General features: G+C 38.8%; 1 protein-coding gene across 2 annotated transcripts in view; it reads left to right on the top strand.

Annotated features, from left to right (window-relative positions):
* Tmem71 (transmembrane protein 71) overlaps positions 1 to 13,166 on the top strand; it is a 40,876-nt gene extending 27,710 nt beyond the window's left edge. Inside the window, exons 7-9 of one of the 2 annotated variants that reach the window (XM_057792267.1) lie at positions 7,385 to 7,446; positions 7,547 to 7,607; positions 11,975 to 13,166. In XM_057792267.1, the coding sequence (XP_057648250.1) occupies positions 7,385 to 7,446; positions 7,547 to 7,607; positions 11,975 to 11,990 (139 nt within the window). In that variant the 3' untranslated portion in view covers positions 11,991 to 13,166. Of the gene's footprint in view, positions 1 to 7,384; positions 7,447 to 7,546; positions 7,612 to 11,974 lie in introns of those variants that run through there. The other variant, XM_057792268.1, reaches the window with a different exon arrangement.
* The last annotated feature ends 6,840 nt before the right edge of the window (positions 13,167 to 20,006 follow it).

The raw sequence follows: 20,006 nt of genomic DNA, 5'->3' as shown, positions 1-20,006 counted from the left end.
AAGGTCAACATAAATGAGATAAGACTGATTGTCGTATGTGCCCTTGGCAGGGGGCAGTAAGAGTGGAGCTTTACCTCCATGCCCCAAACCCTGGTCCAGGCATGAGAAAAATGAAGAAAAATTCCAAAAGAAGGACCTTCAGCACATTAGAAGTTCTCCTCCAAGTCAGTAAGGCCATCAGGACCATGTTGTCATATCCCAGAGGAGCCTAAGGAGACATGACGACTAAATGTAATGTGGTTCCTGGATGGGATCCCGGAACAGAAAAAGTCCATTAGGTGAAAACTGGTAAACCCAAATTTAAAAATCAACTCATATCTGTATAGGTGCAAGAATTTTTTTAAATGGGCTTCACCGAATTCATTCTTTGACAATTTCATACATGTATATAACACATTCTGATAATACTCATCCCTTCACCCTCTCTATCATCCTCTCACTTTACAGAATTTTAATTTGTACTCTGGGATTATAATTCAGAACTATGGTTTGTTCCCTTAAAAAAATTTTCTTGCTCAATGCTTCTATCAGAAACTCTTGCAATCTTGCAGATTGGCTACGATGCCCCTTTCTTATACCTTTATATTTTAGATTTACGTGTGTGTGTTTCCTATAACTCAGGATGCTCTTTAATTCTCTATGCAGCTGGACTTCTCCACCTCTTGATTCTATCACCCAAGTGCTATAATTACCGGCATGTACTACCACACCTGGCTTTTGCTTTTCTTAGAAAAAGCCATTGCATAGCAATTAAATTCAATCAAAATGTATAATGCCAGCAATGTACACATTGTATTTGAAATAATAACAGTATAGTGATGAGGAATAAAAATATAAAGACATAGTCAAATGAGAATGCACCACCATATACTGACAGTGATAGTGTGTCACTATCATCTGTAAGTTGACTCCTGATTTGAAAGAATGTACAAGTCCCTTTAAACTGATGAACTAAGGCTTGTTTGCAAAGCTGACATTCACTTGGCCAGCTCAACCAAATATCTTTAGTTACATTGGGTTTATATTCTCCTCATGCTTTTATCCTAATTTCCCAATCAGCAAATCTTATTTCTGCCTCAAAATATATTATGAATCATCATTCCTTAGTACTTCTATTATTCCTTATACTTTTTAGAAAACAAATAAGTAACAAATAATTCAGACTCATCTTGTATCTGCCCTAGCTTTAGTTATTTCTCTGAAATTCCCAGACTAGGTCAGGGTGCCAAGTGTACTTATTGGTATTAAAACGTCATTGCTTCTAGGACATGTGCAGACAGAAATGAAGGATATTTGTGCGTATATAATACCCTTGACACACATGTGTGGAAATTATGTATATATAAACACATATAATAACCCAAATGTGATTATATTAATATATCTAATCCTGACCCAATATCATACGATTCATTCCAGGTTTTCCTGTCACCTCAATTATCCACAGGTTTCTGTCCTGGCAGTCATGAAACTGATTTTCACTGCTTTGCACTGAATTGATTCAGTCTTACTGTATGTGTGCAGAAGTTGTTGAATTAGTAACTCATACCCGCTTAAGAGGCAGTCTTACTGATGCAAACACAATGGTTATGCTTAATTCCTCCCATCTCTGGTCTTAGAGTTCCAGTTGAAGCTCCATTTCCCGAATTTATCTACATTGGTACCTCTTGCCTTCTTCCAAGTGAGGTTACATCATCCATTTGTAATACAGTTATTTTCTTTTGTTAACATCTTATCTTCAAGGTTTCCAATATCCTGATTGATTTTTTTTGTTGTTGTTGTTCTAACACACTGATAGTCAGTAACTCGAATGGCTCGTCTCAATAAATAGGTCATCCAGACAAAAACTAAACAGATAAACACTTGAATTAAAGAATGCCATAATCCAAATTTACCTAACATCTACAGACTATTCCACCCAAACACTAAAGAGCATACCTTCTTCTCAGCCGCTCATGGGACTTTCTCCAAATCTAACCACATATTAGTGCACAAAGGAAGTGCAAACGACATTTTAAAAATTGGAATAATACCCTGCATTCTATCTTACCAAAACTGATTAAAGGTGGTTAGCAAAAACAATAGAATCAGCAGAATGTACACAAACTCATGGAAACTGAATAAACGACTTATTACTAAATGAAAACTGCGTCAAGCAGATGCCAAGAGTGAAATTAAAACATTTTATAGTTGAACAAAAGTGAAAATACAACACGTCCAAACCTATGTCAGTTTTAAGATGCAAGTTCACAATACTAAGTGTTTATATAAAAAATTGTAGTGAACTAATATTAACAACTTGATGACACATCTGAAAGCTGAAAGAAATAATGCTCTAAAAGAGTAGACAGGAGGAAATAATCAAACAGGGCTGAGTTCAATGAAGTAGAAGCAACAATAACAAAAATACAAATAATCAATAAAGCAAGGAGAGGGTTCTTTGAGAAAATCACCACGATTGATAAATCTGTAGCCAAATTAACCAAAAGATGGATAGAGAAGATCCAAGTTAAGAAAATTAAAGAGAAAAGGGGAGGCATTACAACAGACTCTGCGGAAATTCAGAGAATCATGAGGATATACGTTAAAAAAGAATCTGTATTCCACCAAACTAGAAAGCCTCAACAAATTGGATGAATTTCTTGATCTATCTGACCAACAATAGTTAAGTCAAGATAAAATGTACAATTTAAACATACCCATAACCCTTAGTGAAATAGAAGCAGTAACTAATATCTCCAAACCAAAGTAAGGTCAGTACCAGATGGATTCAGTGCAAAATTCTGTCAGACCTTCAAAGAAAACTAATTCTGATAGTCCTCAAATTTTATATGAAATAGACACTGAAGACACATTTCTAATTTTGTATACAAACCACTATCACCCTGATGCCAAAACCACACGAAGATCCAACAACAATAAATTGTTGTTTTATAAAATATTTTAATAAAATATTCCTTCTGAACATAGATGCAAATGTTCTCAAAAATACTGAATTTTTATTAGCAAAAATTAAGGTTTTTTTTCTGTTGCCCAGCTCTTTGAGATTTTTCTCATGTAAATAATTAATATGTAAAACCATTCACTTCCCTAACATGTGTTCCTAATAGCAACAATAAATGTGCCATTATGACTTTTCACTTTTTTTTTGTTCAACAGTGTCCCACTGTGTAGGTGTATGTCAAATTCTTTATGTAGTCACTGGTCAAAAGTATTTTGCTGGCTTCAATTTTTAAAATTTTTAAATAAAATCTATACAAAGGAAAAAGACTTGATTGAGCTGGATATGAACCAATGAATGAAAATGTAGGATAATATAAGTCTGTCTTTAATTTTGAAGAAGTGCCAAACTATTCCAAAGTAGTTTCATCATTTTTCTTCCCATAAGCAATGATGGCCCTGCATCCTCTCTGTCACTTCCTTTGGCCATTTAGAGGCTTAAGTGTTTTGATAAATTCTCAGTTATTGCTCACGCATTGCAGTTTGAGCTATTCTGATAAATTAGCTTGCATTGTCTAATGACAAATGATGTTTACATACTGATCTTCATATACATGGTATCTTGGATGACATATGATGTGTGTTCATATTTTCTACCCATTTGAAAGGTTGTTTGTTTTCTGGTTGTTGAGTTTTATTTTTAAATTATTATACAAATTAATGGATTTCATTATGGTATTTCATATATATGCCATTATACTTTGTTATTATTCAGACCCTTTTACATATTCTGGACAGAAGGCCTTTGGTAGATTTGTGATTTACAGATATTTTCTACTGAATTTGCATTGTCTTTTCATCCTCTTGACACTGTTCTTCCTGGAGAAAAGCTTTTGCTCTTTAATCTTCAGAAAGTTCAATTATTCAATTTTTCCTTTCAATAGACTCTGCATTTTATACTGTACTTAACAATTCGTTGCCAAACACAAGGTCATACAGTTTTCATCTTGATTTCTTTTGGAAGTATTATACTCTATGGTTTATAATGTTGTCTCTGATTCATTTTACTTTAAATGTTATGTGAGGTAAGATATATGCTTGAGGGTTCATTCTCATGCTTTCAAATGTTCAATTCTTTCAAGACCTTTTGTTAAAAGTACTTTCTTTCCATTGAATGGCTTTTACATTTCTATTAGAAATCAGTCTACATGATGACAGAGAAGGCTGACCAGTTATGAATGAATGCTCTTCCAAGGCAGTAACTGGTACAAGGGAGCAAAGGCTGAGGGAGCAGGCCCAAGCCAGAGGACTCTTCAGGACTGGGCCCAAACCAGATACCTCTACGGGAGCAGGCTCAAGCCAGGGACATCTGTGGGAATAGACCTGAGTCAGTGACCTCCATCGGAGCAAGGCCCAAGGCAGCGAGCTCAGCAGGAGCAGCCCCAAGCAAGCAACCTTTGTGGGAGCAGGCCCAAATGACCCCAGGGATTGCAGAGTGATCCGCAGGATCTCTGAGCAACCTCCAGGAACACCCTATGACCTCCTGGGTGACTGGAACTGTGGTCCTGATTGCACCTTGAGGAGCAACCATCTGAGCCTTGGATCCATTGGACATGGAAGATTGATCACCAGAAACACATCCCCAACTCCACTAATCAGAGGAAAATATTGGTAAACAAGATAAGAACATACTCAATACCACAAAGAGCAACACAACAGCAACTAAAACTAGTGGCCCTACAACAGCAAGACTTAAACACCCAAATATAGATGAAGCAGAAGAAAGCGACCTAAAAACTAACTTTAAAAGAATGATTGAGGTCCTTAAAGAGGAAATGAAAAATTCCCTCAAAAAATGGAGGAAAAGACAAAGAAAAAATTGGAAGAAATCAACAGATCCCTTAAAGAAATCAAGTAAAAACAATCAAACAGATGAAAGGAATGATTCAAGACTTGAAAATAGAGACAATAAAGAAAACATAAACCGAGGGAATTATAGAAATGGAAATTGTGAGAAGATGATCAGGAGCCACAAATACAAGCATAAAGCGGAGAATACAAGAGAAGGAAGAGAGAATCTCAGCACTGAAGATGCAATAGAGGAAATAGACTCATTGGTCAAAGAAAACATTAAAGGAACTACTGGAAGCATTACAATCCCTGACTTTAATCTCTACTACAGAGCTACAGTACTGAAAACAGCCTGGGGTTGACATAACAACAGACAGGAAGGCCGATGGAACTGAATAGAAGCCCTAGATATCAATCCACACACCTACAAACACCTGATATCTGACAAAGAAGCAAAAAAATATTAAATAGAAAAAAGCATATTAAACAAATGGTACTGGCATAACTGGCTATCAACATGTAGGAAAGTGAAAATAGATCTATATCTATTGCCATGCACAAAACTCAAGTCCAAATGGATCAAAGACCTCAACATAAAACCAACCATGCTGAACCTCATAGAAGAGAAAGAGGGGAGTACCCTTGAACACACTGGAACAGGAGACCACTTCCTAAATATAGCTCCAGTAGCACAGACACTTAGAGAAACAATAAATGTGACCTCCTGAAGGAAAACCTTCTGTACAGCGAAGGACATGGTCAATAAGACAAAACAGCAGCCTACAGGATGGGAAAAGATCTTCACCAACCCCATATCTGACAGAGGACTGATCTCCAAAATATACAAAGAACTCAAGTATACAAAAAACAAATAATCCAACAAAAAATGGGGTACAGACCTCAATAGAGATGTCTTAACAGATGAATCTCAAATGCCTGAAAGACACATAAGGAAATGCTCAACATCCTTAGCCATCAGAGAAATGCAAATCAAAACAACTCTGAGATTCCATCTTATACCTCTGAGAATGGCCAAGATCAAAAACACTGATGACAACCTATGCTGGAGAGGATGTAGAGTAAAGGGAACACTCCTGCATTGCTGGGAATGCAAGCTGGTATAGCCCCTTTGGATATTAGTATGGTGATTTCTCAGAAAATTAGGAAACAACCTTCCTCAAGACCCAACAATACCACTTTTGGGTATATATCCAAATGATGCTCAATTGTACCACAAGGACATGTGCTTAACTACATTCCTAGCAGCATTGTTTGTCATAGCCAGAACCTGGAAACAACCTAGACTGAAGAATGGATAAGGAAAATATGGTACATTTACACAATGAAGTACTACACAGCAGAAAAGAAGTAATGACATCTTGGAATTTGAGAGCAAATAGATGTATCTAGAAAACATCATATTGAGTGAGGTAACCCAGACCCATAAAGACAAATATCATATGTGTTCACTCATAAGTGGCTTTTAAAAATAAAGCAAAGAAAAACCAGCCTACTATTCACAATCCCAGAACCTACACAACAAAGAGGACCCTAAGAGAGACCTACATGGATCTAATGTACATGGGAAGCAGTAAAAGACAAGATCTCCTGAGTAAATTGGGAACATGGGGACCATGGCTGAGGGTAGAAGGGGAGGGGAGAAGAAAGGAGGGGATGAAGAAAAATATATAGCTCAATAAAAACAATTAAAAAAATTTAAAAATAAGTTTAAAAAATGAAGCAAATTGAAAGAGAGAGAGAGAGAAAAGTGAAATAAGTCAATTATAAACTCTCAATACCTTTCCACATGATCACTTCCTCCCTCAGACTCCATGACCTTCTCAAACAGTGTCACCTACTGGAAACCAAGTTGAGATAAATGTGGTGATGGGAAGTATTCCTCACTCCAGGGCACAGCAATAGATTTTGGAAAGCTCTTCACCGTTACTTTTGATTATCCTTTCTGGAGTGTTTTCCTTCTTCTCTGTCAAGGAGGACATCAGTCCTGCATGTTAGAGAGACTGTGGGATTGTCATTGAGCTCTTGACTGCTCTGTTCTTCTCCTCAGTTTTTGTGTAATGTCTTCACCGGAAGAATTTCTACTGCCCTAGTTTGTTCAGTGAGGTTTCTTTCTACTGTGCCTAGTTTGCCAATAAATCTATTAAGAGAAAAAAAAGAGAACAAAAGCTCTTACAGCGGTCTCAAGTTCAGGTTTCAAAACCCTCATTGTGTGGGTCATAATAGCCTATAATTTCAGCTACAGGGTGATCTCATACCTCTGACATCTACCTTTGAGGGCTCTGCACTCGCAGGAACATACTGTCCCTCCTACATACATAGAAACACACATAATCAAAAACAAAAATAAATATATTTTTTAAAATAATCCTTTTAGTGCATCGATGTGTTTCTAGTTCGGGGTTCTTTGTCTCTTTTTTTGCCCTGTCTGTTCTTTTGCTAAAACATACTATTTTTATTCTGCATCTATACAGTCAATCTTGACATTCAGAGTCTTTTCTTGGTCTGAAAGAACACTGAATGTGTTGGGAATACAGGATTAATATGCTACAATGACACAATTGTGTTTTTTCAGGTGGTTTATGGGAGGAGAATTAGCCAGCATCTTTATCTGCACAGTGGTGATCACAACAGCTTGTAAGTAACTTTTCCAAGATTGCTGCTCTAATTCTTGAACTTTGCTCAAATCATGGTCATTTAAATAAAAATCAATGTGTATTTCTCTTTTCTACCCAAGACGTTGCGAAGCCGCTGTTTCTCAGCCTTGCCAGATATTTCAAAGCCACCGCCTGGGCTAAGTAAGTGCTGCCTTTGATGTCATCACTGTCTAATCAAAGATGCCAGAATCTGGTGTTTGTGGCAGGTCTCTGCTCAGTGAGAGATGGTGAGGGCCACAGAGGTGAAGAGCCCCATCAACACGTGAAGAACATTTTCTTTTACTGATAAAACCTAGCAACAGTCATAGAATTACGCTTTAGTCTCAAAATAACTAGAATGATATTTTAGGGCCTCAAGACACTGGAAATAATAGGAAAATCAGTGTCCTCAATTCTTTTTAAAAGTGTCATTAGAGATCCATAGCATTGCACTTTCTAAACATCTCCTAGTAAGACATCTTTGTGGTACAGCTTCCCAAATGTCTGGCAAAGTGCCCGTGAAATGATTTGTTATGTGCTACAATCTTTCTGTCCTCGCTAACTCTCCTAATGAGTATTTCAGAGGGCTTCTATGGTCTAGGAGATGCTCACAGAATTTAAAGCAGGCTACTCAGGCTCCTCTCATTGCAAGACAGGCTGTGTTGTTGACCTTCACTGGGGTTGTTGAGAACAGCTACCTACAATGGCTTGAAGCTAGAACAGGGTCTGCAAATCAAATCAGTTTATTGGCTAACACACTTGCCTTTCCACATCCTTGTTTATGAAATCTTGGTCCTGATTCTGAAATCACAGTGGGGTGAAGTGAGTGGAGATTTATTTTCTTTACAACTCTAAGTAATATAGAGAATTTACTGAAACTCTGAGTGACATTTCCCCTAATTCCCAGCCATTCAGGTGTCTGAAGACAGCCATTGATGAAACTAAGATTCATTGAATCTAATATTGAGATAAGTGGGTATTAGTACCATCTCCCAAGTCCCTGTTCTTTAGCCCTTGTTAGTCACATTTGTTTAAAATTCTTCTAAGATAACTGTTTACCTCCTATTTATGTTTGAGGTCATTTTAGATCTAAGTGGAGGCTCACAGGCTTTGTTATTCAGTCCTACCTACAGGTTTTTTTTCTTTAGGTAGGATCAAGTATTCTGACTAAGTCTTTATTTTTGACAGTTTTATTCATTCATATGTGAATATATATATACATAGTTTATATTATATATAATAAATTTTAGTCACTTTTGCCCAATTCAGTTCCTCCTCTTCTGCTGAAACCCTCCTTCTTATTAAATACCCCTCTTATTTTTCATATCTTTTTTGTATCTGTGACCCACTGAGTTAAAATGAATACAGATGGAGGTTATTTATTGAAGCATGAGCAACTTATCAGTGGTGTAGGGACATCCTTCCCCTAACCATCATTCACTGTCAACAGTCCCTCAGGGAAGGGTGTGGACTCTTGAGCCCTTCCCCTTCCCATGATGAAATTTTGATGGGCTCAGTTTCATACAGCTCTTCTGCAGGCATCCACAATGGCAGTGAGTTCACAAATACATCGAGTGTTGTGTGTCATGCCCGTGTGACTCAGATTCTCAGTGCTGCTCCCCACCTCTAGGTCTTATATTTTTTTTAGCTCTGTCATTCTGTGATGTTCCATGGTGGTTCAGGTTTGTATGCTGACACCAGACTAACAAACTAACAGAAATGGCCCCAGCATTTCCTAGCATGCTCAAGACCTTAGGTTTGAGCATCAGAACCACCAAAATGAAAGGGAGCAAGAAGGTGACCTGAAGGGTAGTGGCCCAGTTGTATAGAGTTTGCTTAGGAATGCACAAGGCTTACATTTGATCTCCAGCACCACAATAAACAAACAAGCAAGAACTTTTTTTGTTTTACCCAAGGAACTATTTTAAAACCCCAAATTCAGTTGCAATAACATCATTAAGGTTTGTTAGACAGTGTGATATATACAAATTGCTCCTATTAAAAGAATTAAATGTACAATTAATTGGAAAGATACATTGCCATCAGGTATAGAAGATTCATTCCTCAAAATGGGAGTGAGGGTAGGGCCTCTAGGCACTAAAGCCACGGAAGAGCTATCTTCTGCCCCCATTCTTGGCCTTCTGAATCCAAGTCCTGAAGGTCTTTAGTTATAATAATCTCTCTGGGTAATGCTTTGCAATTTGCAATGATAACCTTGGAAAGATGATTTATGTACCTTTTAATCCTTGATTTGTGGCATTGCTTAGCCTACCAAACTCTGCAGTGAACTGTACTTTGTACCAAGTACAGTGCTCAGTTCTTCTGAACAGTCATGAAACAAGTATTCAACATGGGTTCCAAGGTCACAAAACCAAGACACGTGGCCAGTCTTAATAATAGACACATACATACAATAGGCAGGATAATTTTTTTTCTAAATGGTAAATAAAAGTATGGAACTAGTAATTAGACCAAGTGAACACCACAAAGGAAGTTTCTCCAGACTGGGAGAGGCAAGCCTTCCTGGAAGAGGTACCATGTTAGATGAGCTGCCACAGCTACTTTTCCAAGTTGGATTTTAGGCACCTCCCCATTGCCCTGAGTTCTTTCCTTATTCTCTTCTTGAAGCAAATACATCAAGACTGAAAGTCATTCTGCACTGACATTCTCATCTGCATCTTCATTTATAAGAAAAGATCCTTTTTCTGATGATTTATATAGATACTTTGGCCTCCTCCTCTCCTCTTCTTCCTCTCTTATTGTCTCTTCATCTTTTCCTGCTTTCTGTGCACCAGCTTGCCTATACACACTCCCTTACATTGAAGACCTGTGAAGACAAGAACTATAGACACCCCAATGCCTTTAAAATAGTAGGTGCTCTATGCATATTCATCAGCTCAAAGATGTTTTCTGCATCATTGCTTGAAGGACTCCTTTTACAGCAAAGAGTTCTGTGCCTGTACATTAACGATGCTGCAACTCTTTCCTTTTTGCATGAATGTATCTAAAAGATAATGAGACACATATGTGGTGATTAATATCAAGAGTCAAGAATAACTCATAAGTCTCCTCTCACAATCAATGGTGAGTGTCTAAGGCATTGGGGGAAGTCACTGAGTTCAGTTCAACAAACATCCACACTGCAATCCTCCCACACTCATCTTGCACTTTGTGAGGATGAATTCAATTAGGTGCCTCCTTCTTGGCATTTCAGTCCTCTCAAGTCATATCTCTTTTTACATCATAAATCAATTTCTTTTCACCCGCATTCCCCCTTGAATTTGAAGTCTACAGTTGTGAGGGTTGTACTACTTACTCAACATGGCTGGAACAGACCTTATTTATGAAGGTCATCGCAGGTGTCCCATGCCTCCAATGATTTTTTTAAATCATCAATGTGAATGCTCTGCATACCTATGACAGACACCCTGTGCCAGAGCAGGTAGCATATTGCCCCAGTTTCATTTATGTGGCTATAATAAAATGTCCTGAGAAAAATCAATATAGGAGAGGAATGGGTTTGTTTGCTTAAAAATTTAAGCTATTGTCTGTCACTAAGGGGAAATCAAGGCAGGAACTTGAGTATCTAGTCACATTGCATCCACAGTGTAGTGCAAAAAGAACAAATGCATCCTTTCTCCGTTCAGCTAGCTTTGTTTGTTTGTTTGGTTGGTTTTGATCTTTATATAGTCATGGCTCCCCTGCCTAGGCTGCCCACAACAGACTGGGTCTTCTCACTTCAATTAACAGTTATGACAGTTCTTTACATGCTGATCTAGATAATTCCTATCCTCAGGCTCTCTTCTCAAGTAAGGAGGTTGTGTCAAGTTAACAGTTAAAAGGAACCAGAATACACAAGTGCTTTCTACTGTTAGGTGGAAACTTTTCATTCATGCTTATTATATATGAATCAATCAACCCGTATGGTTAAGTCATGGAAACTACAGCCATGTTATTCTCTAGGCCAGTGGTGGTTCTCAACTTGTGGGTTCTGATCCCATGTGGGGAGGAGGGGGCTGATGACCTTCTCACAAGGGTCACATATCAGATACCCTGCATATTAGATATTTATATTATGATTCATAACTGTAATAAAATTACAGTTATGGAGTAGAAATGACAATAATTTTATGGCTTGGGGTCACCACACCATGCAGAACTGTATTAAAGGGTTTCAACATTAGGAAGGTTGAGAACCACTGCTCTAGGCTCTCCACTTGTGATGATGTAGATAAGAAATTTTTATAACATGGTAGTTAGCCAATTTCTGTGGTGAACTTCAAAGGTTAAAACCTCTCTAGTTTCTGAGGAAAGGTCACTGAAAACTGCAGAGGGAAACTGATGTAGAGTTAACCTAAGTTGAGCCTCTGCTCTTACTAGTTGTGATTGTTCAGGCTCCTTTGTGTATGATTAGATACTGCAGTGTGTATGAGTGTGTGTGTGTGTGTGTGTGTGCGTGCGCGTGTGCGCATGTGTGCGCGTGCACACGTATAAATCATTTATTCCTTTATTTTCTTTATCTAATCTAGATTTGACAGCCCTTGAGGAATACTGGTAATGAATGTCTTCAATCTGAATATCCGGAAACACAATTTGTCGTCTATTTGGAATGAATCAACCACTTTATTGGAAGGGGATGAGTAAATGGATAACTGAGGGAAAAAATTTTTAATTTGATCATGTAATTTCTTTCTAAAAATCTCAATTTCCACATGTAATAGTAATTAGCTCATGACATCAATATTAAATTTCCTTTCTTTCGTGAACACTGTCAGTTGAAAGGGAAGGGATGGGAGAAAGTGACAGAGCACAGACCACCTGGGGTAATGTTCCCCTGTTGTTCCCAAGGCGATAGACCTCAAACATTAATTTTAATTAGAGAGTTCTGTGAGTGGCTTGGAGCATAAATGTCTCTGGTCTGCCAGCATGCGGCTATGCCTTGCTGACTTACTCTAAACAATGCAAACAAGCTTATATAGTTGATACATGCTGTATAAGAAATAGGAACAGTTTGTACATACAATATATTGTTGCAAAAATTCATCCCATTCTGAAATGTCCATTGATATTAGATGGTAATTTTAGGTGCTGTGATTTGTCTCCAAATGTCCATGTGTTGAAATCCTGATTGTTAAGGATTTGTTAAGAAGTGGTAGGATGTTTAAGAAACAGGAACAGTGGAACATTTTTAGTTTGTTGGGGAACTTCCTTCAGAATGTGTAAATGGTCAAACCCCCAGTCTGTCTCTAGCTTTCTGTCCACTCTCCAGTCCTTAGGGAATTTTTATGTATCACATTTTAATCACAATTTGAATGAAAAATGATCTTTATTTCACAGAAATTAAAAAAAAAACACTTAGCAATGAAAGTCATTTAAGAGAAGAATTAGTATTCCAACAAACAGCTCTCTCTCTCTCTTGCTCATTTTTCATCTTTGGTTCCCATTACTATAATGAAATACCCAAGGCAGAATAGCTAGAAATGAAAGAGGATTCCTATGACCCACAGTTCTGGAGGTTCAAATGCAGGTGCCAGCATCTCCTTCATTCTAGTGGTGATGTCAAGGTATTTGGCATCACATTACATAGGAGGTGTGGGGGGAAGAAATCATTTGTTTATAGATTACCAAACCAAAGATGCTCCGGTGTTGCTACTGGTTTTCACTGGAGACTTCAATAAATTATGAAGATTTACAGGTTCCTTTAAAAAAAAGTAATCCTAAACCAGGCAGTGGTGGTACACACCTTTAATCCCAGCACTTCGGAGGCAGAGGCAGGCAGAACTCAGTGAGGCCAGCCTGGTCTACAAAGCAAGTTCCAGTATGGACAGGACTGTTATACAGGAAAATACTGTCTCAAAAAACCACACACACACACACATACACACACTTTTTTTTTTTTTTTTTTTTTTTTGGTTTTTCGAGACAGGGTTTCTCTGCAGCTTTGGTGCCCATCCTGGAACTAGCTCTTGTAGACCAGGCTGGCCTCGAACTCCCAGAGATCCGCCTGCCTCTGCCTCCCAAGTGCTGGGATTAAAGGCGTGCGCCACCACCGCCCGGCCACACATCTTAAATGTAAAAAAAAAAAAAAATCCTTAAGTATAAAATAGAGGGAAAATTAGAGTGTTTGAAAACACAAGGAAATGGTAAAACTAAATAATTGGCTGAAAAGTTATAGAAGGCATTTATTCTTCTTACCTCTCATCAGGAAATTTCAGATATGGACTGCTGAGGATGTTCTATGCTATCTTCTCTGGTGAGAAACTTCCGTGTGTAGAAAACTATATATATTAAAGTGATAATGCCACATTAACCACTTTTGTAGTTAACCCTGTGGCAGTTAATAGTCACTGTCAGCTTGACTCTATGTAGCATAACCCCTTTAGGTATGTCTGTGTGGTTGTTTCCAGAAAAGTTTAACTGAAGAGAGAAGACTTGCCCTAAATAAGGGTACCAACATCCCATGGGTTGGTATCCTGGTCTGGAAAAAAAAAAAAAGAAAAGGAAGGGAGAAAGGAAGCTGACTATCAGCATCTCTCTCTTTCTTGGCTGTGGACACAATGTGGTCAGTTACACAGGCTTCTGCTTCTTGCCTTCCAATCATGATGGACTGTATCCCTTTAAACATTGAGCCAAACCTTTTTTTCCTTAAGCTGCTTTGGTCAGGTATTTTATCAAAGCAATAAGAAAAGTAACTAATATAATGCTTTTTTTTTTTTTTTTGCTTCTGTACCTTTTGGTTGAATGAAATTATCCTAATAAGTAAGCAGACTCACCATCAAAATACATATATAGTATGTGTGTCTTATAGTTTATATTTACCTATGTCCATATACCTTTCACACACCTATTAGCCTTGATTATTAGGATTTTCTGCTCATTTGTTTTTACTAGTTTATTTGGGTTTTGACCTTTTTTTGTTTTTGTTTTCAGAAACAGGATCCTAGAATTCTCTCTGTAAATCAGGATGGCTTTGAACTCATGACAATCCTCCTGTCCTAGCCTTCTGAGTGTTGTGATGACAGTCATAAGTCTCGAAAAGCAACTGTGTACTTTTACTTTAAATTACATGAATGTCCTATGTATTTTGTGGAATAGATAGCATAGGGATATTTTTTTCCTAAACTCATTGCTTGTGTTTTTCACTTTGTTGATTGTTTCTTTAGCTGTGCATAAGTTTTTAATTTATTATACTCCCACATGTTTATTTTTATTCTTTTTGCCTGAGATTTCTGGGTGGTAATAAAAAAAATGATTCTGAAGCCAATATCAACAAGCCTTTTTCCCCCCTCCTGTTTCCCATGGTTTCAGGGCTTACATTTAGTACTTCAACACATTTTGAGTTGATATTACATATGGCATGTTGTAGTTTCGATCTGGAATGCCCCCACTGGCTCTCATGGTGAAGGTTTGGTTGACACATGATGACACAGTTGAGAAGTCATAGGAACTTTAGAAAGTGGACCTAAGAAGGTAATTTGTCACTGGAAATACACCCTTAAAAGGCATGTTGGGACCTGGTTGCTTCCTATCCAAACTGCCTTGAGTTAAGCACCCTTGTTTCAACACCGTCTCTCTACCATGATGTTTGCCTTCAAGTAGCCAGGGGTTGGAATGCTTAAAATTGTGAGAGCAACTGATCTTTTCTTCCTGTGATTATTTATGACCGGTATTGTTGTAGAATGCTGTTAGGTAGGGATTTGATTTCATTCTTTTGCATCTAGATACTCAGTTTTTTCAATAGTGTCCCTATTATGTCCCAATAGGGCTTCAATAGTAGTCACGAATGAGATTTTAAGACAATGTGATCACTGATGCTCTAGGTGATTCTGTTTTTGTGGGTTTTTTTTTCTTCCACTATTAATCAAGAACCTAGAAACTCTAACCACATGTTCTCTAGAGAGGAGGTGCTGGATTTTGTGGGATTTGGGGATGAATGTAATTGTCCACTATAAATCCATTGTCATCCCCATCTTGACCCATCAGGGATGGTTCTTACCCCCTGTTCCAGTGAGTGATGCCAATAACTAACAGGGTATTGGTGTCAGATGTGGCATTTGGCAGCAAGCATGGTGAGTATGGAGAGGAACACCACCCCTAAAACAACCTGGAAGAACACAGGCCTTGTCTGGGTCCGGTGCTCATTATAGGAGGCGTGGCTGATGTAGTGGAGAGCTCTAAGTGTTCAACCTGATTTGATTTGTTTACTCATGGACCTTGGTTTCTGCCAGTAAAACAAACAAACAAACAAACAAACAAACAAACAAAAAACATGTCTCTAAAGTTACCCAGGATTCAGGTAGCCTTAGGGTAAAAGACTTAGAGAAGCAGAGAGGTGGGTGGTACAAAAGTAATACACTTCTGAATTCTTAAGGACGAATGTCCTTTAAGTAGCAAACATGAAATGAGATAAGATTTTCTAGCCATATGAGCAGGCCTTCCGCTATCCTCATCCACATCCCCGCCTGTGTCCTGTCTTTTGTGAGTCCTTCAGTGCATTGCTTTGTACTTTTCCTGCCAGTATGTACTCTAAATACTGTTCTAGAGCATGGCCCAATTTTCTTTGCTTATGTAATATCTCTGCGGGGTCTCTACTATACACACACTTCCTCCAGTTTCCACTCTTGGCAAACTGTGAAGCTTGCTCATTGGGGAAAATAGAGATTTCATACAGAAGAAACCATCCGACTTGCAGAGGATCCCCCACTGCAGTCTTCTGCATTCCTGCTAATAAAAAGTCGATTGTGGTGGCTTAATCCTTTTAAGTTTTGAGGTTTGGGGGAATAGCTGCTTCAAACATTTTCTAAGTTCTTCGCTGAGAGGAGCACAATAAACAATTTTGATGTCAACACTATTTCTGCTTGCTAAAACTTTAAATTCATTAGCAGATGAAAATGACATTCCAGTTCAGTTGTGTCCTTCATTTGTTTATTAGTATGTACAATGTGCTACCTGCTCTTTGGTAATGCAGTAGGCATTGTGCTTCTACTTTTATTGGCTAGAAGAATGAATGCTTAATTTTCTTTACTGAGCTTCAAAACAAAAAGTTATCATCTTTCAACAGTGACAAGGATTCTATGCAGGAATTTGTTTCATATACAGATTTCTCTCAGAAAGCATGCCTTTAGCTTCCAATATTTGGGCAGTTTATATCTCAAAATCCCAAAGGGGAAGGGAAAAAGTACAAAAATATGTGTCAAGAGAGTAATTCAGCTGGCAAGTATTATTTTTGAGGACACACTACTGCAAGAACTGGGGCAGGTAAAAAATGATTTAAGATTTGGCACATGCCTTCAAGAACTTTGTCTGGTAGAAAAGAAAATATTATGTAAAACAAGAAGAATATAATATAGTCATTAGTGACAGGACACACTGAAGACCTTGCTCATTGAAGGTCTTAGTTCTGGATGCTGAATAAAATGATATGTCATTATTTAAATAAAAACATTTATTTCTCATAAATTTGAAGGCTGAGCCCTAGTTACTGATGATTCAGTGTCTGGCGAGGGCACTATTAGTTCGCAGATGGCCATCTCCTCATTGTGTCATTTGAAGAAGAAAGGTACAGTATCCCTCCCTCGTCCTATGATGTCACTGAGCCCATTCACAGGAGGCCACCTTCAGGATCTAGTTATTTTACCACATCTACCTGTTAATACCATCACGCTGGGCATGAGGGCTTCAGCATATGAATTTGGACACGAACAAGACAAAAAAAAGCTATGATGCTCACTATGGTTATCTCTAATTGACAACACAACCTAAAGTCACAGTGAGGGACTGTCTACATTGTGTTGGCCTTTGGGCATGTCTATGTGGGATTATCATATTTAATTTAATTGGTGTAGAAAGACCCAGCCCATTGTGGGTGATACATTCCCTTGGATGGCAATCCTGAACTGTATTAGAAACTGATGTGGGCACAAGCAAGCAAGTATATGGGCATGCTTGTACTCATATGTTTTTGCTGTAAACTAGACATGCTGTGGTAGCTGTTTGAAGTTCTCAAAATCTATCCCACTGTGTGGGCTGTATCCCATCCATCTGCCCATGCTGGGTGAAGTCTGCTACAGCTGCTAGCTACACCTGCTAGAGGATCAGACAGGGTACCTTGGGATGGGGGCACACAAGCAGGTGGATGCCAAAGACTGGCAACCACTTTGCAAAAATTGTCTCCTTCTTTGGTTGCCTTACAGGAAATAAAAACAAAGAAAATGAGATGGCGGTGTGGTTGGAAACAGGGTGGTATGCTAAGACTCCAATGCAAAAATCATTTTACATTTGAATTTGCATTTAGAAAAGAAAGGGCAGTCTAGTCTTCTGCCCAACTCAACCAGAGCAGATACCTTTGTGTAAACAAAGCTCAAGTTCCATTCATAAGTAGTGGGCTTGTGGGAGTCTGGTGAGACCCACTGGCATCTTCTCTGTTGATCTCTTTTTTACTTTCTTCTGTTTACTTTTTCTGTAAAAGGCAAAATAAAATCAAGCACTTCATTCCAGTGTCTTCCACATTGCTCATCTTTCTAGTTGTGTTTTCTTCCTCCTCCTCTTTTTCTACTTCTTCCAACTCATCCTTTTCACTCTCTCCCCCCTACCCCCGTATGATATGTGCATGTATGTTTGATATAAGTGTGCATGCATGAGTGTGTATGAGCAGGCACATGCAGGCCAAGACTGACACCATAGTATTGACCAAAGGAAACTTATTTGCAAGGCTGAGAGGCTATGAAAACAGGCCACCCAGAGAGACTTTGGAAGGTACAGAAGCTACCATCTGTGGTCAGTCATGTGCCATTGCCCTGTTGGAAGAAGAGGCACCTACCAGATGACAGGCCCAAACCCTGCTGTGATGATTCTGGAGGCAGTACTATCAGCAGTCATGTGGTACTACTATCTTCCCAGCTCTGCTTTCAACATGGAAAATTACCTTTAGACCTTTTATCAGAAGTACCCTTAGTGTGTTCAGCGTTAATCAGTTTGCCCTCCCTCTCTTCTTCCTCTCTCCCTCTGTGTTTCTCAGGCATGTGATCACTCTCTGCCTGGGGCCTATCCAGAGCCAGCTAAGGAGGTACACAGTGAATGCTGGCCAGGTGATACTATTAAATAATGTCTAACTTGGTGATATTTGCAGAAGAGAACTTTTTTACTTGTGCTGATACTGGTGCCATGGTTGAAATATCTGTCTCCTAGAAAACTCAGATTGAAATGTGTCATTGTTATAGCATCCAAGAGTGGAATACTTAAGAGCAGATGAAGCCACATGGCTTCAGCCTCATGGATGGTATTGGTGCTATTATAAAAGGGTACATTCTACCCAATCTCACTCTCTTGCCTTGGTCTTCCACTTTCTTCCCTGGGATGATACAGTAAGAAACTGCTTGCCTGAAGCCAACATTTCCATCCTAAACTTTGCAGACTCTAGAACCAGAACCAATAAGAAGCTCACTTGTTATACAGCCCATAGGAATCAATGAATTGCAGGTTCAATGACAGACCCTGTCTCAAAAATTCAGATGGGGAACAATGAGGAAGACATCTGAGGTTGATTTCTGGGATTTGGGGATGGGTTCAGTGGGTAAGAACACTTGCTGCTCTTTCAGAGGACTAGGGCTTGATTCCCTGCACCCATATTGGGCAGTTGACAACTCTGTCTTCAACACAACAGAGCACAGGGAGATTCTGAAGGTGGAGCTACAAAGAGTGTACTCAGGAATCCATCCACAGTTCATTCTAAACCATGGAAAGCTTTCATCTTTTTGATAGATTTGCACTGTGTAGGGCAAGATGCGGTTTTTGTCATAAAGCTGCGGACGTGCATGTTTTATATCTAGCTTCAAACACCTCAGGGAAGGGGAGATAATGAGGTTGTTCCTGGAGGGTCACATCCCAGTTAGTGTTTGATGGGCTTGGTGGTAAGTTAGCACACAATGAATGATGGTGGGCATGGAAAGCAAAAATAGTATTATTTGGTGGTTGGTGTCAGACACAGGCTGAGCTTCTGAACTCCCCACCTGTGCAAAATCACTTATCCCCTATGGTGTTTTGAATAAGAAAGGTCCCCAAAGGCTAATAGATTTGTATATTTAGTCATCAAGGAGTGGCACTACTAAGGATTAGGAGGTGTGGCCTTACTGGGGGAAGTGTGTCACTAGGGATAGGCTTTGAGATTTTTAGAAGCCATGCCAGAGCAAGTGGCTCTCAACTTCTTCCTGTTCCCTGCGCATCCAGATGTGGAATTCTCAGCTCCTTAGCATCATGCCTACCTGCAAACTGCCATGCTTTCTTCCAAAATGATAATGGACTAAGCAAGCCCCCAGCTAAATGCTTTCCTTTGCAAGAGTTGCTGTGGTCATTGTGTCTCCTGAATTTCTAATTCAGGAGATGTTCCCTGAATTTCTAATTCATCTTCATCTGTAAGTCAGTAAAGCCAGTTTCTTTATACACGTGAAGATTAATTAGCAGAATGCAGTGGAAGCATTAGAAGTCAGTAAAGGTGGGGCTTACCTACTAATGAAAAGAATGGCGACAGCTGCTTATTCATCACGTTGAAATGAAGCAGTATTT

The sequence above is a fragment of the Chionomys nivalis genome, chromosome 17 (assembly GCF_950005125.1).
Source record: "Chionomys nivalis chromosome 17, mChiNiv1.1, whole genome shotgun sequence".
In the NCBI taxonomy this organism is placed as follows: domain Eukaryota; kingdom Metazoa; phylum Chordata; class Mammalia; order Rodentia; family Cricetidae; genus Chionomys; species Chionomys nivalis.
The sequence above is the reverse complement of the archived record's forward strand: the minus strand, read 5'-3'. Positions and strand labels throughout refer to the sequence as shown.